Raw genomic sequence first — 23,902 nt, 5'->3', positions numbered from 1 at the left:
TTTATGAACCAATTAAAATAAACTCCTTTTTAAGTTACATCCAAAAAGTTGTAACTCCATGATTGGGATTAGATCATTGTTAACTAGTCTATAATATTGTAATTAGATATGTTTTTCTTAAACAGTAGATATGGTTGATTTAACCCAAACATGTTAGGTATGCAAAATTATTGTTATGAAATTTAATTTTAAAAATTAGCAAATTTGTTTTGATTATTTTGGTCAATTTTTGTCCATTCAATCAATTTGATTGAGATATATCAACCAACCAATTGAACTTTTTAATTCATTTTGATAGCCATTTAGATGATTTTGTCAAATTTCAAAGAGATAATATCATCATATTTGATTTGATATAAGACCATGAATGAAATTGTGAGTTTTCCTTTTGTAGGCATTAAATAACTATGCAAATGTTAAACAAAAGAGAGTATGAATTGATTCCAAGACTTCCCCTTTGAAGGAAAGCCACAGCATTGCCCAAATATTATTCATGAAGCTTTGTAAATGTTCAATCCAAGTTAACAGAAGAACATTAAAGCTACAAAGAAATTTACTCAAAGAGAGGGAAGGGATTGCTACAAAGAAAGAAAGAAAAGCTTTACAAAATCCACACTACAAACACAGATATTGCTTAGCTCCTCTTAAGCCTATATAACCTTCACTCTACTTATTCCCTTGACTCTCAAGTTCCAATTCCTTTTCATTTGGACAAATTACAATTTGAATATCTTCGATATTGCATTGTCGCTGCTGCCATCATTTTTGCTCAATGAAGAAGCAAAACACGTTCAAGGCCCCCGATACCTGCGGAAGCAAATACAGCCTTGCGACTGATCGAGGGGGATCATACCTCCACCCTTCGATGTGTCAATTGCTTCCAACATGGTTACAACCTCATCCATCTCTGGACGTTTGTCAGGGTTAGCATCCCAGCATCGCTTCATTACATTTGCAAGCGAGCTCGGGCAACATCGAGGAATCTCTGGCCTCAGATTCTGCAGTTAGAGAAATTGAGCTTTAATCTTTTGCTTGTATTAAAGTTAGGTGCATTGTCTATTCAAGAATTAGATATTATTGGTATGACTATGAACTGGACAAAGTTCATTCACAATATCAGATCACTAAAGAAATGTGATGTATCCCTTCAACCTACCTGTCGGACAACAGCTGATGTCACTTCTGAGAAGCTAAGGTCGGGATAGGGCATATCGCAGCAGTATATTTCCCATAAACAGATGCCAAAGCTGTAGACATCACATTTCCTATTATATGGATTGCCATTGAGAACCTATCAAGTTTGAAGTCATCCCGAAGTCAGATCTGAAGTCTCACAGAAGCAAAAGGCTGATGGCTTAATAATAGCCAAGTAAGTAAACAAACTGAACCGCAGCCATAATGAAGGAAGACTAAAGTTTTACCAACCATGCCAAAATTGAAAATCAATCAATGCTCATATTTAATTCCTTGTTATCTTCCAGTAGGTTTTTCATCTAACTTTCAAGAAACAGGAAAATATTGAAATAATAGGAGCTTGTATGAGGTGTAATGAGTTTCAGGGCTATGGCCATTGCCCGGTGAATTTCATGCACATCAGAAGGTGACTTAACCATCTCAAATCTTACAATGGTGAGTGTCTTGATTTTTACATTGAAATCAAACTTCAGCACCTACTGTAAGAAGTAAGCAGTCATCGCAGAACTGGTTGCTGCTAGTTAAAGTTAGTCTTTAATTTTCACCAATAGCATATATTTTAGAGTATGAATAAGATATGATAACCCCATCATAAGCCTTGCTTATAAATCTCCCAAGATTTAAGACATTGAGTACGGGAGGCTGAGGAGAGCAACAAAATTCAATAAAGCTAATACATGCAAGGGAAGAAGAAAAATTGGAGTTCATTGCATGACTTAATTCAAGGCTATTCAAGCATATACCTCTGGAGCCATATATCCAAGTGTTCCAGTCTCGCCAGTCATATCATTGGGATTTGAGGCTTCAACACGAGCAACACCAAAGTCTGCAATTTTTACCGTTCTCGTTTTGTCCAGAAGCATATTTTCTGTTTTGACATCTCTATGAACAATCTTCTGTGAATGAAGATAGCTCAACCTACAAATTGTAGCTCCCCTTGAGTTTAAAAGTACCAGTCTAATGTACAAAAAGATTGCAAATTTCCAAGAAGTTCTAGAATTCAGAATTCTGTGGGGAAATGGAAAAAAAATACTAGAGATTCAGTGTTTGAATTAACCCTCTTGCAAGGTCTAATGCTAGCTGGACGACTACTTTGAAAGCCAGCTTTTTCCTCCTGTTCTTTATGAGGTAGGATTTCAGAGCACCTCCAGGACAATACTCAACAACAACACAACAAATATTGCTGGGCATACCAATTTGGCCATTTTCTGTTTGTATGTGTAGATCTGAGGAGCCTATTGTTGCTCCTATAAACTGCAGAAGTTAATGGAAAACCATAAGTACAAAAAAACACCAATACAATGCTATATTTGAATATGATACATGGAAAACCATAAAACTACAAAACAAAAAAAAAAAAAAAAAAAAAAAAAAAAAAAAAAAAAACAGGGCCCTCAATATGATACATTTGAATGTCAAACACCAATAGTATAATTGCTTCATATCAGCAATTAAGCCGGTAGCTTATCTCATTGCAAATTTTAGGCACCTTGCTTAAGAACTTAATGCTAGATATATGCTCTCATACACATTAATATTAAGTTTACAAGGGAAGCATTCATAATTACGAGCTTCTTAAGCTAGATTAGTATATTCATTAGTAACCAAAAAAAAAAAATAGGTAATGTAAACTTCAAGCATATAAAATTATAAATAAACTTTGGAGTAGGTCATGTTGAAAGACGAGTCAGGAAAGCACACCATAAAATTTTACCTTTGTAACGTTGGGATGGTCAAGCTTGTGCCAAACAGCAACTTCTTGTGTAAAAGCCGCTCTAAGCGATGCGATTTCTGCCTCTGACCTATGACCCTCTTCTCCCCAGTCAAGAAGTTTAACTGGGGAAAATTAATTAACATTTAATCTCTTAGAGAAAGGTAGTCAAATAGACTTTAATGCATTTTAAACAAATACACCAGAAGTTCATTAAGCACAAGGCAAAATGTCCCAGTAAAAACAAAGCTTAAACTATTTATTTTGGCAACTAATAGATTTAGATGACTAGCCAGTGTGTAACAAAAAGAAAAATCCCCATTTTTAGTTAACTTGATTCCTTTTGGTTTCTTCAATTTTCAATTTCATGTACAACTGTGTCTTTAAAAGGGGTGCATATCAACAATTAATGGAGACACACAAAAGTTCCAAAAAAAGAACAGTGCGACAGTTAATGCAAGTAACTGTCTGCTCAAGCCAATCTCGTGAATCACGGTTTTGTTGAGGATAATATCTACAAAGTGGCCATAGCTCTAAAAAAGGAAAAAGAAAAATGAAAGAATCAAAGAAAGAAAGAAAGAAAGCTAAAACAGAACTCTGCTACTTCTATTCAATTCCAAACAATATCATTTTCCATCTACTCTCTCTCTCTCTCTCTAGTTGGGCAAAAAAATTAATGTAGCAGAAAAGAGTTTATTCTCATTTAGTCATAATCTCAAACAGGTTTAAGGCAAATCTTTTCTCAGAAGTCATCAAATTATCAGCTATTAAAGTACAACTCAGTAAAAACTCAAAACCCCATTTCATTTATGAACAAACTTCCACAGAAATTGAAAAAAAAAAAAATACTAATGAGCTTATCTAATGTTCCGCCATTAAGAAGGAACACCCAAATTCAAAATCTGGGTGTTCCACAGAATTAAGAACCCTCCATGATCAATGCAATAACAAAAAACCCAAAGAAAACAGAACCGATTGAGTGTTCTTTAACCATGCACTAATAATAAACAGACTTTCTCAGAATTAACAACTAGCCATTTGGAGAAATGGGGGCATTCCATTACTTCAACAACAAATTAGAGGGAAAAAGCTCGTACCAGCAACATCTTGACCATCATAAATCCCACGATGAACAGTTCCAAAAGTGCCACGAGCTATGACGGATTTGATGATGAGTTTAGAAGGGTCAATCTCCCACTCCTGTCTAGTGATTCCCGGTCTCCCTCCGCCGACGCCTCCTCCACCGCCGCCGACGCCGACGTCTTCCTCATCTTCCCTCTTCTTGTTCTTCTCCATAGTCCATGCTTTGCTCAAATGTCTCTGTAACTGCTCGTCTAAGCTCTTCAGATCTATCTGATCTGCTCTCACATACCCACCTCCACTTTCAGTCTTTCCTTTCATATTTTCTCACCAATTTCGACAAAATCAATGACAGAATTCAAAGACAGAGAGGCTATGGTTCCTGTTTTGGGTTACTGGAATGATGGGTTTGTTCGTTGTGTCTGTGGATTATTACTGGGTTCGATGAGAGAGAGAGAGAGTGAGAGAGAGAGGGGGGGAGGGAGAAGGAAAAAAGAAAGAGAAAATTAATAATAGTGTGCACAAGAAAAGTACAAGTAGAGAGAGAGGAGTGTGATTGGTTTCTACTCTGTTTTCCTCTCTCCATCATCCATGTGGGCACATGGATTTTGCCTGAAGAAGACGTGTGTTTTTTCAATCCCACATCTATGTCTCTCTTTGCCTTCAGAAACGCTTATATACACACTCGATTCTTTCTCCTCCTCCTCTTCTTCTTCTTCTTCTGGGGAAACAGTCAAATATTATAGCTTTTTTCTGTCTTCTTCTATGGTTCCCTTTTTCTTTTCTTTTTAGCTCTGTTTTCTAGAAGCGCACCTGCACCTGCAAAAACAGTTAAAATGGAAGTTATGGAATTGATGATTTTTTTTAATTTGGTTGTGTAGATTTACGAGGGAAGGAGAAAAAAATAATAATAATTAAGGATGTGTTTGACTTGTTTTAATTTTGGGTTTGTGTACGAGAATGAACCGTAAAAATCTTCATTTTTTTAATTCATATTCGTTTTGATCTCTTATCAGTCTTTGTTACGTTGGTTAGAAATTATAGATTAAATTATAAATGCACTTTTAAATTTAAAAAATTATTTCAAATGATAAAACTGTTGAAAATATTTACAAGATATAATAAAATTTTAGAACTATTAATGATAAATATCAACGTCTATCATTGATAGTTCTAAAATTTTACTATAATTTTATAAATATTTTGATTTATTTTTTATATTTAAAAACAGTCCATTAAATTTTGTCATTTCACCCAAAAATATCCTTTCAAAATAAGAATAATATTGTAACTTTTGAAAGTTTATATTATAATAATTTTTTAGAGAAAAGTCAAGTTTAGATTATAATATCTTTTAAGAGAGTTAAAGTTATGACTTTAGTTTCTATTCCTATACTTTCGATTAGAGTGTCTATTAAACTAATTAATATCACAAATAACCTTTATAGTATTAAAGTGATACAAACAAAATAGCTAGACCCTTTTATTACAAGTTAAAATATAATTTTTGGTTGTTTTATTTTAATTCACATACTTTTAAATATCCAAATTTAGTTTAATAAATCCCAAAAGTTAGTTCCTATGTTACTCTATTATTAAATTTTCCAAAAAGAAAAACACACATGCACACAATCTCCTTCCTATTTTTTTGGTAAAAGTTAGTATAAAGAGTTGGGTATAGGAATTTTAACCTACAACTATATCTAAAGAGAAGGATTACAAAACAATTCCCGTTAGTTATAAATTTTGAAAACATGTTTTTGAATAAAAAAAATATTATTATTATTTTAACGAATTTGATAGAAATTAACATCAAACAATAAATAATTATTTTAACGAATTTGATAGAAATTAACATCAAACAATAAATAAGAACTAATTTTAATATGTACTGGAATTACATTGACTAAATTTAAACTAGACATTTTAAAACATATAGACTAAACCAAAGTAAAAAGATAAAAAGGGCTTTTTAACATATATTCTAATAACGAAAAGATAACCAATATATTAATATAATTACATTGTTGATTTTTTTTTTTTAGTACAATTGTTGATTTATGTAAGAATAAATCTTCTGTCAGTTTCTGGTGTCCCCTTTAAATTCCATTTATAAAACTTTAGTTAGGTGGCCAAACAATCAATGCATATTATACTATCAATTTCCTATTAATGATTTAAGAATCTATAGCTTCCAATGTTTGTGGTGAGACACAGTCCCACTGGCTCTAAGCCTCCAATAATAATGAAAAGGAGAAATGTTATAACATATCTTCAAACGAAAATTAGTATTTTGTCTAGTACCTTTTTGAGAAAAGGAACAAAAGAATGTTATTGTAATGACTTGAGTGACCTATGAATTTTCATTCAAAGAATAACAGGACATTGAAATCGAAATTTAAAACAATGAATAAGAAAGATGCTGTTCCAGTGGGGAGCAATATGATGCTCTTCAATTAATATATACACACACAAACTTAGAATCTGCACCCTTCAATATACTCTCTATTCAACTTCCCAGTTCCCACTTCCTCTCCACCGTACAGAAGTTCTAAGTATCTTTCTATCATTTATTCCAAATACAAAAACTTGTAGTTTTGTATTTATTTAATTCTTAAACTTTCAAAATTATTAAGGTATAAATGTAGTTTCTAAATTCTCATATTTTTTTTAATAAATCCACAAATTTATTAACACAATTGAAAGTAGTTTCATTAGACAAAATTTAAATTTATACCTAATTGATATTTTGAATTTGTTAGAAACCTATTAAAAACTTTTGAGTCCAAGGACAAAAACAAAACAAACCTTGAAGTTCAAAAACCAATCTTGTAATTTAACCTTGATTCCAAAACATTTTTGCTACTTTAAAAGGATAAACAAATGGAATAGTGATATTCAATCTTTGAACCTTGAATTTTTTTTTTTTCCATCTAATCTTCTATTTTGATTCAGTAAATAACTGCAGTTAATACCATCAATTTACACTAATTGGACTAATAATCAATTATTAAATACAATGTGGCATATAGAAAGGGTAGGCAGACCAAAAAGAAGTTCAATTTAAAATGCAGTCAAAATTTTATTTATTTATTTTACTTCATTTCATCCGATAGATCTCCTCCCTTGTACTTCATCATCACATCAATTAATAATCCAATTAGCATGTCATGTCAATATTGAATGGTAAATAGATTAAAACTTATTTGGAATGACTTTTCAAATACTTAAAAATATGTTTTCGAGTGAAAAAAAATGTGTTCTTATTGAAAATCCTTCCAAACAAGCCTAAGTAAATACCAGTAAAGTTCTCGTCAACTAAATTTGTAACTCAACCTTCTCTAAACTTAGAAAAAAAAGTATTTAGTTGCCTTTCACCTAATCAATTAGGATATATTCACATCATAATCTTTTAATTTCAAACCACCTAAATCCTGTCACCACAACTGAGGGGTCTGGACACTGAACAGTAATAAAAAGAAATTAGCAATCACTGCACAAAAATTACCAGAAGCCCCAGTTTGGAATGATTTTTCAAGTGCTTAAAAAAGTATTTTTAAGAAATTTTAAGCATTAAAGTCATTCCACCCAGCCCTAAGTCATGTTTAAATGAAGCTAAGGAAGGAAAAAGACCCGTGAAGCCTAACCTTTTTTGACTTCAAGAGGGCACTGAAAGAGAAGAAAATTAAAGGGGATGGGGAGAGTCACGGGGCTTACCTGTTTTCTGTGGGTTGGACTTTGATGGATGGTTGAGATTTTAGGTGCCTCATGAATTTCCCAAGCATCCAGATTCAGATTCACCCTTTTCCACAAACCTGCAAGTTCTTCAAACTCCAAATACCTTAGTCTTTACATTACATTACAACAGTACAAAATGGAAGCAAAGTCAGATTTTATATCGATAGCTTTTCTATGGGGAAACTATACAATTTGACAATCTAATAACAAAAGTAACTGATCAAACTCAGCGCTACACGATTATCTAAGATGCATTTTCTATTCTATTACTTCTTTCACACTTTCCCATTAAATATTAAAACAAAGTCTGAGAATCTAGAATATAAAACAAATTCAAGTGGTGTCACAAAGCCCAAGTACTAAAACTGTTCAAACTTTAAGGCTCACAATTCCGAACCATTGTGTAGAATGCTAATATGGATCTGTATTGACATGACGTTATAGAACTGTATTTGACAATAGAAACAGGTCAAAGTATGATAAGATGTACAATACTGAATTCAGAAAGACAGATATGCAAATAAAACCTTGTCAAAGGTAAAACGAATCATCACAAACTAAAAGCTGCCGGGCAACATTAGGAATTACGCAGGCTCAAAATCTTCAGCATTTGTCGCAAAAGGTTTAACAAAACTTGCTGACCAAAAATCTTTTTGTGGCGGGATCCTCCAGCTAAACCAGCTCGAAATCAGTAAGGCATGTCATGTACAAAAATTCCTCATGAATCTAGCTTCCAGGAGAAGTCAAAATCATAAATCTATAATGGTACGTCTGTGTGATGTTATATTGAAACATTGTCCCATTCTGTGAAAGAATATAAGTAATATCAACAACAGGAACATCAAATGCGCCGTTTCTTCTTATCTGGAGTTGCATGTACTTGTGTTTTAATCCCATACGTCTTCAACTGAAAGTTTTCAAATGCTTCTGAGATGGCTTCTACCTGTAAAATTACATGGAAAAGTATTGCAGTTTGGAAACAGAAGCAAAAACATGATCGCAATAATCTTGCATCGAAGTATACAGACCAGCTCAGGTTTCTTGGAATACACCCTCACAATCATATCTTCATATGATGTTGGCAGTAAATGGCTTATGCGATCATCCGAAATCTTGAATTTATCATTGCTTTCATAATCCTGAAAAACAGAACTGAACCTAACATAATACTGCAAATAGATAGATGACAAAACAAAAGACCATGGCAAATAGATTTTTCTTATGAGAAAACATGTTTTTCTGTGAAGATGCAATTTCAACTAAATAAAATTTCTTGAACAATATTACGCACGAAATAATGTATGATTTGTATAGTGGGATTAAGAAAATCTCATGCCTCAACTAAATAGCTACTGCACATACTTATTTCTAACTCCTCTCTATTTTACAAATTTTCTTTGGTTTCTCCCCTCTGCTATGTTCACATTCCGCTAACCAATACGAATAACTAATTGGGTGTCGAAGTTGCTTTCATGATGTTGAGGTTGACAGGAGTTGAGATGTGAATTGGATATATGAATGTTGTTTGAATTTTTTTAAGTTACAAAGAGTCAAACAGCAAAACTTTGTAAGAATTACTTGAATTCAGTAATATAATTGGGGCACGCGCTTAAAAAGGGCAACATTTACAGATTAATTTGAGTTTAAAACACAAAAGAACAAGGACAAGTCCAGTTGCATGTAATATGGCATGACAAAGATTTCGAAGCAAGAAATTTTGCTACTAGTGAACAATAATCCTCCCCAATCAATGTTCATCATCGACTATATTTGGTGTAATTAGAAGCTTTATCTTTGAAGGATAGTTAATTTAATAGTTGTTTGTTGTGAATTGATTGTTGTTTTAAATTTGCTAGTTTTGTTTGCAATTCTGTTACGTAAACAAAACCTATACTCTATTATGTAAACCCTAAACCATATCCTTTGTCTTCCTATAAATAAAGTTTCTCTCCCACAATGGGGGAAAAGATTCATTTTGATACAAAAAAATCAGATTCAAAAGTGGTATCAAAGCACTCCAAGAATCCAGACTGATGATGGGAAAAGGGGCTGCTTACCCAAGAGAAGGAGACATTCAAGCACAAGACCAAGAGGTGGAAGAAACCCCCACCCTCTCTCCAAGAAAGACAACAGTACGCTTGCTGTCTGTTGAAGATTCGTTAGAGGGAATTTACGAATCATTGAATATCTTCAAGAAACGGTGGCCACGATTGTGAGAAAGTTGGATGCTTTGACGGCACCAAATTAACATGAGGAAGATACCCTGACATTCAATCAAGTGTGGGAGAGAAGGGGTAGATGTGGTGCTGGACAGCCAAGAAATATTCAATTTCAGCAAGAAATTCATCAAGAAGAGCCTCCAAGATTGAATAGTCAGCTCCAAGAAAATCTAAAAAGACGTTTGAATAGGCAAGAAAGGCAGCAAAAATTCCAAGATTGGGATTCTTCGCGTGAGAGTGACCAAAGAGAAGAGTTTTATGCTCCAAGAAGAGAGAGACGGAAGATATGAAGCTAGAGGTGAACAGCATGATTACAAAATGAAGATTGACTTATCCTTTTATAATGGTAAGCGTGCATCGAAACGTTTCTTGATTAGATCAAGAACATCGAGAATTTTTTCGATTACATGGGCACACCGAATCACAAGAAGGCACAACTAATAGCATTCAAGTTGAAAGGGGGAGCTTCCGCTTGGTGGGATCAATTGAAAGTCAATCAGCAAAGACAAGGCAAGAGGCCTATCAGAACGTGGGAAAAAATGAAGAGACTGATGAAAGAAAGGTTCCTTCCTCCTAATTACGAGCAAACATTGTATGATCAATATCAAAATTGCAAACAAGGCCCATGGACAGTAGTAGATTTTGTAGAAGAGTTTCATCACTACGGAGCGAGAACTAATATGGTCGAGAACGAGCAACACCTAATTGCACGGTTCATTGGAGGGTTGAGAATGGACATCAAAGATAAAATAAAGCTTCAACAATTCCATTTATTAGCTGATGTGATTTCTTTCGCTGAAACGGTGGAGGAACTCAATAAAATTCACTCCAAGAAAGCTTCAAGAAATACCTTGTGGGATGCATCCACAAGTAGGAGAGTGAATTCTTCAAATAAAATCATGAACCAACCAGCATTAGCACCACCCTAAAGAAAAGGAAAAAGAAAACCCTGAAGGAACCATGGAGAAGAACATCGAAGCAGCAAACAAAAAGAAGTCCCAAACCCTTACAACCGGCCTTCACTGGGCAAATGCTTTCAATGTGGCCAAGCTGACCATTTGTCCAATGAGTGCCCTCAAAGGAAGAGGGTAGCTTACATGGAAGATGAAGAAGAAATCCTAACTAAAAATAGTGACGAAGTTGAAGAAGCTGAATTCATTGAACCTGATGATGGTGAGAGGGTATTTTGTGTTCTCCAAAGGGTGCTAATTGCTCCTAAAGGAAACCCCAACCCTCAACGACATTGTTTTTTCAAAACAAGATGTACAATCAATGGGAAGGTGTGCAACGTAATTATAGACCAGGAAATAGTAAGAACTTCGTCTCCAAGAAACTAGTGACAGCCTTGAACCTCAAGGTAGAAGTTCATCCAAGCCCTTACAAGATCGGTTGGGTGAAGAAAAGTGGCGAGGCACTAGTGAAATTTGCACCATTCCTTTGTCAATTGGCAGCAGTTATAAAGACCAATACCAAATAATATGCGATGTGTTAGAAATGAATGTATGTCACATATTGCTAGGAAGACCATGGCAATATAAAATACTTACAAATTCCATTGGATGGGGGCAGTAGTTATAAAGACCAATACCAAATAGTATGTGATGTGTTAGAAATGAATGTATGTCACATTTTGCTGGGAAGACCATGGCAATATAAAATACTTACAAATTCCATTGGATGGGCAAGCAAGTGGTGTTACTCAAGAATAAGGAAGAGTAAATTCAAAGAAAAAAGACAGCAGCCATTTGTTTACTACAGTCAATGGTCAGATTTTGATGGAGGAAAGGGAGGCTGATATTCTAGGACTTCTTGGCGAGAAGTCCAAAGAAACTCAAGAAAATGAAGTTCCTCCAGAAGTGCAAAGATTGTTTGAGGAATTCCCTCAACTTAGAGAGGAGCCTAAGGGACTACATCCATCACGAGACATCTAACATCATATTGATCTAATTCCAGGAGCTATACTACTAAATTTACCTCATTATAGGATGAGTCCTAAGGAGTATGAAATCCTTCATCAACACATTGAGGAGTTACTCAAAAAAGGGCATATTCAACCAAGCTTGAGCCCTTGTGCAGTGCCAACCCTACTTACACCAAAAAAGAATGGTAGTTGGAGGATGTACATGAATAGTAGAGCTATCAATTGAATCATAGTGAAATATCGCTTCCCGATGCCTCGAATAAGTGATTTGCTTGACCAACTTCGAGGAGCCTTAATATTCTCAAAAGTGGACATGAAGAGTGAATACCACCAGATTCGAATAAGGCCGAGGGATTAATGGAATAATGCATTTAAGCCCTACTTCTCATTCACAGACCGACGGCCAAACCAAGTTACCGCATTGAGTTTCTTTGTGACCTACATATTAATCCAATATTCAACGTTGGTGATCTCAAACCTTATTTTGCTCCTGATGACTTCCAATTGGCATCCTAATTGTCATCCTCAAGGATGAGTCTGATTTTAGAGGAGTGAAATATGGTATAATTAGAAGCTTTATCTTTGAAGGATAGTTAGTTTAATAATTGTTTGTTATGAATTGATTGTTGTGTTAAATTTGTTAGTTTTGTTTGTAATTATGTTATGTAAATAGAACCTATACTCTGTTTTCCTATAAATAAAGGTTTCCCTCCCCTCAATGGAGGAAGAGATTCATTTTAATAAAAAATTTAGATTTGGTTTGACACCAATATTAAAGGTCCAAGGTATAGATATCATGTTATCTCACCTATAATATTAATATTTGAATATTGAGTAACAAGGATTCACATAAAAAGCCTATAATAATAAGCTCTGAAAATATCTAATTTGACAGGTAAGAAGGTTCAAAGGGTTAATGAGTGAGTAGTGTACCTTGAAGAAATGAATCCTGGAAATTAAACATGCACAAGAAGAGAGAACAGATTAGCAACAACCAATGTATCACAATTACCACGTGAGAATGATTCCAACCCCCCGAAAAAAAAAATTATTCTTTCTCAACCTTTCAAGAGGATTATTTCTACCACGCGTCAAGTCAATCCTAACATTGCTGACAGCAACGTCCTCCTCTTGTAGCAGCACTCCACCATTTTTCTAAACAACGATATCATAAACAAGCTATAATTCAGACTCTACTTTGTTAACCCAACAAACGTGTGTACACTAAAAACATGTATGAGAAAAAACCTGAGAACAAACAATATCTTTAGCTGTTACATCCTTGAAGTATTCCAGTTTGTCTTTCGGGACAGCATATTCATTACAGAACTGGAAAAGCGGCAAAATTCAACAGTGTTAGCTTCAATTTGAACACATTTGCACAAATCTACAGTGTTTTGCATTTATCAACATTGAAGCACTGAAGAAATGGTGAAAAAGAAATGATTGGAACCTGGTAGAGATTTCTTCTGCGGATTCGCAAAATCAGATCTCTAGATTCCTTTAGTTCTTCGTTGGAGGCTGTCTCAATTGTTTTAACAACAGAATCATCTAACTGCATTTTAGAGAATAAGGGACACGGTAAACAATGAACACAGAAAAACTATCGTGCGCATGAGAACTCTGATAAGTAGTATTCAAAACCTTCCAATACTGGGATGGATCATGTATGTAAGATGAAAGCTCAAGATAATCATTTGCCTTCAACAGAGCATCAATTACCATAAGCTCAATAGCCTGCATATGCAGAAGAAATATATATATATATATTACTAGTTTTTCAGAATTTAATTCTACTGTTAATTCTTATCCTATATAAACTAGTTCTTACAAGTTTATCAAAAATAGTATTTCAAAAAAAAAGTTTATCAAAAATAGAAATTAGAGGCAGGAAGTAGAGGATAAATATTGGAAACAGAGAGAGGAATTAGCATAAAGACGAATAATTAATTTGATTGAAGTATTATTCTCAATTGAACTCGCGGAAGGAAAAGAAAGGGCATATTCTTACATTCCTACCTTAACTTTCGGGTGCACATAAACTGTTCGATACAAATCAGCCCGAGTAGTAAACAATTTGTGAATGGTAAGATCTGGAAAATCACAACTCATAAGCTCAAACTTTAAAGTATGACTATAATTGAAATAAACAGATATAAGCTGATGATACTGACAGTCCGTAGCTTTATAGCAAATTTCATCATCTATAACTCGCATAGTCTCCATTAACCTGCATGGCAAGCACAGACTACACATAACAGCCACCTAACAGCAAACTCCACAACCCCCATCCCAAAATAACGAAAATTTAAAAATTAAATGTAAAGATAAGACAGCCATACCTCTCAAACAGAAAGTTGCATCCTAAACCACAAGCCCGGCAATCACGCACGATATAATCAAACCTAAAGTAGATGTAATGTTTAAACTGGAAGACTCAAAAATTGGAAATTAAATTTGAAAAACAAACAACCAATTACTTGTCCACATCAATTCCATTTCGTCCATTTGCAACAATGTCGTACAAGAAACGCTTCTCCCTCGAACCCTATTTATCACACATCACACATAAAATGTACGTGCAGACCATAATATTCATTACCCCAAATTCATCTGAACTTTATCCCAGAAAAGAATTCGCCGAATATAAAAACAAAATTCCTACCTTCGGCCGAGTAAACTCAGAGCTAGATAGTATCATCTCCTGACAAGGTCCATAAGTACAAGTATTAAACTTTAAATCATAAACTTCCGAGTTTCCAAAATATTAAGCATCATAAAGGTAGGCCGGAATTTTTTTTCCTTCTTCTTTTCTTTTTTAATTTAAGCATCTTAGTAACCGATGTAAGAATGATATCCACTGAATAAGAGAAAGAACTATATAATAGTTGGTAAAAACATAACTACATAAGTATACCTTGATTCTTTTTATCATTCCAGAATCAATATCTATGTGGTGTTCATCAACAATATGGTCAACCATCTTAACTGACATAAGTTCATGAGACCTATAATGAAATAATAAATAAAAAAAAAAAAACAATCAATTACATAACAAGCAAATATAATTACCACAAAACTATGTAGATAAAATAAAATGCCACTCAAGGAATGTATTTTTCCCAAAAAAAATAACAACAACAATAATAACAACAAAAAACAGATTCATAACCAAAGGCGATACATTATGAAGATGTCAATTACCAGTCATAGTCACTCAAAACCTTGGGGAGGAACTCACGCTCAAACAGGTGACTGAAAGGCCCATGGCCCACATCATGCAGAAGGCCTACAAATTAACAAATAAGTAATAAATAAACCAACAGACATCACAAATGACAAATAAATTAGAAGTAGAAATCAATAGATAAGTGAAAACAAACCAACAGATATCACATATGAGAAGTTAGATAACTCAGAAGTAGAAACTAACAAAGAAGTGAAAACAAACCAACAAATATTCCAGATGAGAAGTTAAATAAATTTGAAAAGGTAAGACAAATAACTACCAGCAAGTTTCACCGTTTGGATATCATTGCGATCAATATCAAGCTCTGCTCCCTATAAGATTAAAGGCATAAGGCATCAATAAGAGATGATCGCCTTTGAAACTGCTCCATAAATAAACTACTGAACAAGTAACACAATATCAAATAATTGATTCATACTTGGTAATTTTTAAGCTTTTGAACAGCTTCTCCAGCTAGCCAATACACTCCTAACGAGTGTTCAAATCTAGAATGAACAGCTCCCGGATAGACCATATGTGTCACACCTGAACGTGTACAAACTTGATTGTAAGCACATGAAATGAAATTAATAGTATACATTGAATAGCACTAAAATTTATCCCTAAAATACTTGAGCAGGAGCTTGTGGTGAAACAGTCAAGAAAAATCTTAAAAACAAACTCTTCATTCCTCACCATGTCACAGAGACACGAAGTCAAAGTTTCTCGGTGATTCAGTGGTAGCAATCAACAAGTATAAAAGTTCCATGATATAATTATCGTAGACATGTCAATATATAGTCCAAACCAGAAAACGAGCGAAGCACGTGCTCTCATCAGCAATATTTGACTAAACGCCAAATGTGTTCAAATTTCTGATCTGAAACAGCTAGCCACACTTAATTGGCCGACAATACCATATGCAAACCTCTTAAATACACATTCACGCTCGCGAATATAACGACCTCAAATTCCAGGATTAACAAATACGAAACATCATTCACGAAAATGAATAAACGAGGAAGAGTACTCACCAAGCTGCTTCAATTCACGAAGCCTGCAATACAAGAATAAGTCAAATAATCAGACTACAGCTTATAGAGTTTATCTTCAGAACTATCAAACAAGCCATGTCTGAACGGTTTTTTTCATATTCCTTTAGAAAAGAATACACACATTCAATTAAAGAATAAAATAACGAATCATAATACACACAAGCCACTCGATATCCTCCTCCATAGCTAAAGAAACATCTCCATTCCATCGTCTCACAACAACAACAACAACAAAAAACATGAACTCACCTCTGAAACTGCTCGGTATCAATAAATTTCAAAGAGAGCTGCAAAAACAGAACGAAGCTCCGCAAATCAAATTCAAAATCCGAGAACCGCAACATTTTCACAAGAAAACAAAAACACTAGAATTTTTTTTTTTTTCCAGATTACGTATGAAATCCAAAAATACGCTACCGGATCAAGATAAATGTTGCCGTGAACGTTGTCATGGACGTGTTTAGAGCAGCGGATATCCTGAGAGGAATTAAAGTTGCGAACCGGAGCGAGCAACAGTTCGTCGTTGAAAGAGGCACCCATACCGCCGGCAAAAAGGAATTCCTCGAACTTCAACCGACGAAAGAGATTGAGAAAACGAAGCGAGATAGAAATATATACGACGAAAATTGGAGAGAGAGAGATGGAAGATGAAATGAATGGCGTTCTTGTTCGTTACGAAGAAGAGGAAGAAGAAGAGGAAGAGGGAGACATTTGATTTTTGGGTGTTAGCAGAGAAATGAAGTCCAGAAAGGGAGTAGTGGAGAGAAAGTGCCGCCAAAAGACGTGGCGATTAAATGGTGTAATTTACAATCAAAGCCAAAGGGAGAGCATTTTTTTGTTTTTTGTTTTTTTTTTTATTTTTTAAAAAATAATAATTAAAAGACCCACACGCTACACGCATTTCAGGCGCTTTTTCGTTGAGGGATGTTGTTTAATTTCCAATGGTTTTAAAGTTGATAATAAATATTATGCCAGTTGAGTTATTTTTATTTTGACGGATTTAATATTTTTTTAAGTAGTCTCTAGATTTCTTTAGGTCCCTAAATTTCAACGTGATATACTTTTATCCATAAATCTAATATAAATCCTAAGATCTAAAATGCATTTTTCCTATTTAAATTTAATGTTATTTTTTAACTTATATTTTGGTGTATTTGACTTTAAAAGGGAATATTTAAATTTAAACTTTTAGGAATCTATACTTTTAGATAATTATTTAAATTTTATATGAATAAGGAATATTATTTTGTTTTCAAGTTTAATTTTATATTTGTCGCATCTCCTAATTTGTAGTATTAAGCTTACTTTGACAACATGTTGGTATGATATAAAAGAATCTAACCTAATTTAAATAAAATATTAATCGGATAAGTCGAAAGAAAAAAAAACAAAAAATGAATTAGATTACCTCCAATTATGTCAAAGTAAGTTTAGCTCAAAAATAATTGAAGTCGAAAACTCAATCTCACATCCTACAATTTGCATTAAAAAAGTTAAATCAAACTCAATGAAAAAAAAAACATGTCCAATTAATTAGATTGAACAATAATTTATTAAGATAATTGACTAAAACACATAGGTCACTTTCTTTCTTTTCTATCCTCTAACAAATGGGTCGCTTTTATTATTAAGTTAGTGAATGTCATAGATTCCTCTAAATAAAGTCATCATATCTTACCAGTAATTGTTATTTACCTTTTACTTTGAGATCAAAGGTATTGATGCATGCCATAAAAGGCACGTTTTTAGGCTTTTTTTTTATACTTTTACTCAGAAAAATAGACTCTTAGTATTTTCCCCTAAATTTAGTCTTATTTAGTTAAAATAAGGTTAAAAGTTGTTATTTACTAATTTTGGGGTGATTTTGTGAACTTTGACAAGTGATTTTAACGAGATTGGAGATTTTTGTTTAATGTGGCCGCATTGCCAAACTTCACATGGGCTGCATCACTAAACCCTAATTTTCTATAATTCAACCCAATTAGGGGTGATTGCAATTTTCTCGAAACCCCACGGAGCTTGGATTTCAACTCTCCTCAATCGATTTAGGGCCTATAGAAGGAGTGGAGGCTCTTCATTTCGAACAACTCTTCAACGACGACTCCACCACGTTTTTTTCCATAATTCTGCCATTTTAGTCAGCCCCTTTGGGTGTTTTCTCAACTTCTCAAGTAGTGGTCTTAAAAACAATAGTTCCTCTGAGGTGTAATCACTCTAGGTCATCTCATCCCATGAAACCGTGCGGTGAGAGAAGGTTCATCCTTGAGAAAGGAGAACCAACCTAGGGAAAGACTAGGAATTTGAGGATTTATCCCAAGGCATATTAGAATTGTATTTACCACCATTATTCTTTCACTTATTGCTTGTAATCTTCTTTATTTTCTTCACCTATCAAACACTATCGTGCAGTTATGGTTTTTTATTTGATAAAGTTTATTATTTTATCATTAGTCATGAGCTAAATCCTCCTAAGGGTTCAACAATATGGAAGCCCTACGATGACTTAAGTAATATTGTACTTTATATCACTTTGTTTAATGCATTCTCTTTGTTGATTTTAAAGATAAAATTGGTAAGTTAAACTGATCATTTAATTTAGCAATCTAGTGAAACTTTAATTCTGAGAAGGTTAGAGTGTAAAAGAATGTCACAAAAGGATATAGGACTACGAGTCTAGAAATAGAATTGTCACCCCCCTTTAGAAATAAGGGGCACCATAGGATAAAGAAACTGAACTTGAATTAATCTAAGACCCAGCTAACCATGGAAACATTAGGCATTAGTTGCTTAGATCTCCTAAAGGAATTTGGCACAAGATCGAATAGGAGTCAATTTTTATCCATGCGTAACTCGCTGCTCTAGTATGATCCGACTACATCACTTAAGGCATAACATTCAAAAGGCTGAATCATTGTTTGCCCCCATTCATCCATCATTGTTTATTTTTATTACATTACTCCCTTACTTATTACAATATAAACTTTTCATTAGTTACCTTAGTCTAGGCTTTCCGACTTAAAGAATGTCACAACAAAGAAAACCCTAGATCTTAATGCAAATTGGGATAAATCATGAAAATTGTTGTTAAAGAAGTGATTTTGAATAATTTAGGACTAATAAATATCGTAATTTTTGTTAGCTAATTGGGCTATTTGGTCTTTAGCCTAATAGGTTATAGAATTATGTAATTTTCATAATCTTTTTTAATTCAATGATAAATTTACCCTAATGAACCCATTTCCCAAGAACTTTTACATAGAGAATTTCAAATTTAATCTTGTGCTCAATTGTGCCCGTCTCACATTAATCAAATCTTGCATGTTTCTTTCTTTTAATTTCTTAACAAACCAACAACCTCTCTCCTTTATTCAAGGAATTCTTAAATTGAGATAATTAGTCATTAGGTTCCCTAAGGTTCGACCCCGGATTTATCGCTTATGCTACTAGTTAGTATGAGAAGTAAGTTTGATGAATTACAAATTTTATTTGCTTAGGTTAGGGATTTAAGAGTGACATTAGATTCCACCTAACACTAGGATAAACATTTATCATACATCATATTTAATATAATTGTTATATTATAAGGTGCACGATATTATAAGCATACACATGCATCATATTGAATGTTAGTGTTATATTATATGATTGCATACATCATTAACATATCCATGCATCATACTATAGTATAAAAGTTATATTATATGGTTGAATGATGGATGTGTTTTATTTCCATTATCTTATAATAGAAGTATCATATTATGTATGAAAATGAAATTACAATGAGCAGGACATTACTTAGTAAATATAAATGTTATATTTAATTAATGTCGTTAGGTACATGATTATAGGTTTTATTTATTTCATTAATTTTTAAGTGTTACAAGTTTGATGATTAGAATTAAAATTTATAATCAAGAGTTGCATGCAAACATAGGTTTCAATTAATTTTAAATAGTTTAAAATTAATTCCCATAGACTTATGTTAAAATATTTCTAATATGATTAGAAATAGGTTAATCTTTTATTTTCTTTTTAATAGGATTAAATTAGAAATAATAACATATTAAATTTATAAAATAATTGTTTATAGACCTTTGTCTAAGGAAGATTCTATCTAAGGTTGGGGTATTTAAGCTAACGGGAACGGAAGACCCCTACATGGGAATCAACCTAGAAGGTGAATTAGACAAGTATTTTATAAGCATGCAATAAATGATTTAGTTTATTAAAGTGTGTAATGAACAAAATTATATACTGTTAAACTATCTAATATAAAAGTTATATTGGGCCAAATTAACAATACACTTAGATAAATTATTAGCCAGATTTACCTAAGTAACGAACCCTAGATTTAAAACACTTAGTGGGAGGAAAATGATGTATATAATAAGTCAATTTTCTTTCACATTCTCCCTAAAAGTTCACACCGTGAGATCTATGCCCGTTTTCATGACGTTGTTTGCTTGTGTCCCCCTAAGGAAGGTGTTTGCATAGGTCAATTATTGGTGTTTGTACCCTAAAGTTTTGTGTCCTGTAGTTTGTAAACAACTTTGTACGAACATTTGTGATGTATAATATAAATGATATTTACTTCACTACTTGACTTTGCACATTTAAATGTTTTTTATTTTACCACAAACCAATAAACTTAATATCTCTGGTTGTCTTTATGTAACTTAAGCATGTATGTAGTGACATACAAGTGGATCATGTCTTAAGTGACAACAAAAATAGTCTGTAGTATATGGATATAGGAGGAAAACCTTATCCTGATAACACTACGGACGTGGTCTGTTTTGTGGAATTGTTGCAAATGTTGTGACTTGTCACAGATGGTCTGATCCTGATCATTCGTGTGGTGGACATGCGAGCAGGGGCGTCCTATACAAAGAGTTTGTATAAGACTTGACCTCGAAGTGTTAATGTATTGTCATATAACTCCGTTCATGACTGAGACTTCACTTCACTAGGATGACCATAGGTAACATGACCTCAATCCTGAGTGAGTTGGGAACTCCTGCCATTGAGGGCGGTTCTTTGATTTGTATAAGTGCGAGTTGGGAGCTGGGAAATCAGCTTCACAAGATAGAGTTCACTCCTTCCCTAAAGTAAGGGTAAGTAGATAGATTGCTCTCTTAAGGGCTAATCCTGGGGCTTGAACAATGTGGCGCCACACACCTTCTCATGGCCCGGGAGGTGTTTACACATAGTAGGAGTATGTTGTATTGTTCATTAGAGAGATCAGTGGTACTTAAGAAGGAAGATGTAATTACAGGGAAAAAATGGTAAATTGGCCTGTTATAATTACAAGCATCTGTGAAGGGTCATCGTACTGATGATTGGTTATATCCAATGGACATAGAAATATATCTATAGCAAGAAAAGCTCAACTGTCGGTTTTTAGTAGAATGCCTGGTAGTTAACGGATGGTAGATATCGTGACTAAAGAGTTTAGTCAGTTATTCACGTACCATTGGAGCTTCGAGCCATAGGTCCATAAGGTCACATTGGTAGCTTGGATACAAGTTGAGAGTCAGTTTTTGGATCAGTTTGAAATGTTTAAATTGACAAGAGGGAGTTCGATTATATATGATATAATTGAACGAGTTAATTAAATATGATATAATTAACTTTATGTATGAGATATATTAATTTGGAGGAAATTGAATATAAATATGATTTATATCTAGTAGAGGAAAATATTGTAATTAATGTATGATATTAATTTATATGTTATGAATATGATGAGATCACATTCATTCGACGGTTATAAAGGAAATGAGACGACGTCTCTTCTGTTTTAAATAACGGATGAGTGTATTGAAAGATCACATTGAGATGCATAAATAGTTGATGATGTATTGAGCATGGAGGCGCGGACATGTATTAAAGTGAGTGTCATCGTTTAGAAAATCAGTGTCTATACAATAGTGTCTGCACGATCGCTTACATATACGATATTGCTAAGCGATCGCTTACCGATTACACTTTCGTGCACTATTAACTAAACAATTGTCTACCTTTTCCTAAGCGATCGTTTAGCTCCCAATATTTACTAAACAATTGTATAGACGATTGCTTAGTTTTTCCTACGCAGTCGTTTAGACAATCGCTTACTTTTTCCTACACGATCGTATACTTCACCTAAACGATCAAGCATCTTGTCTATACGATAAACGACCTTATCTCCCACCTGCTTGATCGTTGTGTGCGGTCTCTCTTCCTCTTTCCTTCTACCAAATCCGAACAAAGCCCACACTTTGGATTCTCACTCCAAGAATACTGAGGGTTCTAAGTGGTGGTGTCTTCTCTGTTTCCTTCTGTTCGAGTGGTGATTGTTCGAGGTAGACGGTTAGGTTTTAGACTCGCTGTGAAGAAGAAATCTTCATCTGGTATGATCTCTTGATCTCTTTAGCATTATGAATGCATATTAGTATGTTTTGAATGTATATGTGGTAATTCTTTCACAAGGAATTTGAAAGATCCGCTTCCACTCGTAGGTACTCTTGAATAAGAGTTTCTTCAATATCAATGTGAATGAAGAAAGTGTTTATAGTAAGTGAGAGAGGGACGTGTGTCAACACATGCCATTAGGGTTGGCAACGGGGTCGGGCCAAGGCGGGGGAAAGTCCCCTGGCCTCGGCCTCGTGGGGAAAAATTCCCCCATCCCTGCCACCGTCTCCACCATTTGAAGACAGGGACGGGGGCGGGGATTCCTTATTGGGGAAATGGGGTCCCCGCGGGGATTCCCCTACTAATTCCCCATGGAGAATCCCATATTAGATCCCCGTAGGGATTCCCCATTTTTTTTTCTTTTAATTTTTTAAGTTTGGGCTTGACTTTTGGGCTTAAATTTAAAATTTATATATTCAATATTGGGCTCACAACACTTTAAGTCTATAGTATACCTTATAAACATATATATAAATAAGTTATTTTATATATTATAAATATATATTTATAAAATATTAAAAATATAACTATATAAAATCGGGGTCGGGGTCAGGGCGAGGATACCATCCCCGTCCCTGCCCCATCCCTAGAAGGAGTCCCAAAAAAAATTCCCCGATTTGACCCCATCCCTAGTCAAACCGAGGATTCCCTGCCCCGATCGGGGCAGGGCCCCACGGGAAATTTTGCCAACCCTATATCCCATGGTATCCTTCATTAGTTTGTAGTACAATTTCATGTTTGGCCTCGTGGCACCATTTGCTTGTGTCCCCTTAAAGAAAGTATTTGCATGAAATTTTACTCAAACTCCAGTAATGGATAGGATTGCTTTAGCTCTTGTCCTGATTAGTTTTTTCCTATGGTTGGCTCATTGGGCGAAATTCTAGAATCTAAAATGAAAGGTTATACTTTCAAGAAATTATTAAGCAAGTTAATGATTTCTTGACCGAACAATGATGACTACTCATTATAGGAATAAGAGTTATTTTAGTATAATGATTGGTTGAGAATGTCTCAATTCAGTGAAGGGGTGTCTATCCACCTTACGGTGACTTTTATCTTAACTCACTGAAACATCATTGCAAAATTAGATGTCAGATAGGTTACATTAAAATTTTGTTGAATTTGATTGGTTTTTAATGGGTAATACGTATAACTAATATAAATAATTTGTATTATTTTCAACAAACTTCATTATGGCTAGCGCTACAATTAACCTTTTAAGTGCTAATAAGTTAACTGATGATAACTACATGATTTGAAAAAAACACGATCAATACTGTGCTACCATTGATGACCTAAGAG

At 34.0% G+C, this 23,902-nt stretch overlaps 2 protein-coding genes across 3 annotated transcripts; both read right to left on the bottom strand.

Moving 5' to 3' along the window:
* Positions 1-437: 437 nt before the first annotated feature.
* On the bottom strand, positions 438-7,851 carry LOC120090958 (serine/threonine-protein kinase 54). Of its 2 annotated transcripts, XM_039048686.2 has the most exons (8): positions 7,703-7,851; positions 4,553-4,804; positions 4,003-4,420; positions 2,909-3,030; positions 2,252-2,448; positions 1,938-2,112; positions 1,157-1,291; positions 438-998 (listed from the first exon to the last, which is right to left on the bottom strand). In XM_039048686.2, the coding sequence occupies exons 3-8, from the start codon at positions 4,304-4,306 to the stop codon at positions 792-794; spliced, it is 1,140 nt and encodes a 379-aa protein (XP_038904614.1). In that variant the 5' UTR covers positions 4,307-4,420; positions 4,553-4,804; positions 7,703-7,851; the 3' UTR covers positions 438-791. The 2 variants fall into 2 exon arrangements, with proteins under 2 accessions (XP_038904614.1, XP_090162724.1); XM_090306598.1 differs by having other exon boundaries at positions 4,003-4,804.
* Positions 7,852-8,122: 271 nt separating this feature from the next.
* On the bottom strand, positions 8,123-16,959 carry LOC120090956 (uncharacterized). Its single transcript, XM_039048684.2, has 19 exons — positions 16,565-16,959; positions 16,397-16,434; positions 16,127-16,149; positions 15,532-15,638; positions 15,373-15,424; positions 15,068-15,152; positions 14,781-14,871; positions 14,529-14,567; positions 14,344-14,411; positions 14,206-14,268; positions 14,038-14,093; positions 13,883-13,956; positions 13,508-13,600; positions 13,317-13,418; positions 13,112-13,192; positions 12,927-13,018; positions 12,797-12,812; positions 8,752-8,862; positions 8,123-8,666 (listed from the first exon to the last, which is right to left on the bottom strand). The coding sequence occupies exons 1-19, from the start codon at positions 16,685-16,687 to the stop codon at positions 8,565-8,567; spliced, it is 1,416 nt and encodes a 471-aa protein (XP_038904612.1). The 5' UTR covers positions 16,688-16,959; the 3' UTR covers positions 8,123-8,564.
* Between the last annotated feature and the right edge of the window lie 6,943 nt (positions 16,960-23,902).

The sequence above is a fragment of the Benincasa hispida genome, chromosome 11, assembly GCF_027475165.1.
Source record: "Benincasa hispida cultivar pf3 chromosome 11, pf3_genome.v1.1, whole genome shotgun sequence".
In the NCBI taxonomy this organism is placed as follows: domain Eukaryota; kingdom Viridiplantae; phylum Streptophyta; class Magnoliopsida; order Cucurbitales; family Cucurbitaceae; genus Benincasa; species Benincasa hispida.
This window is presented reverse-complemented; position numbering and strand designations above follow the sequence as displayed.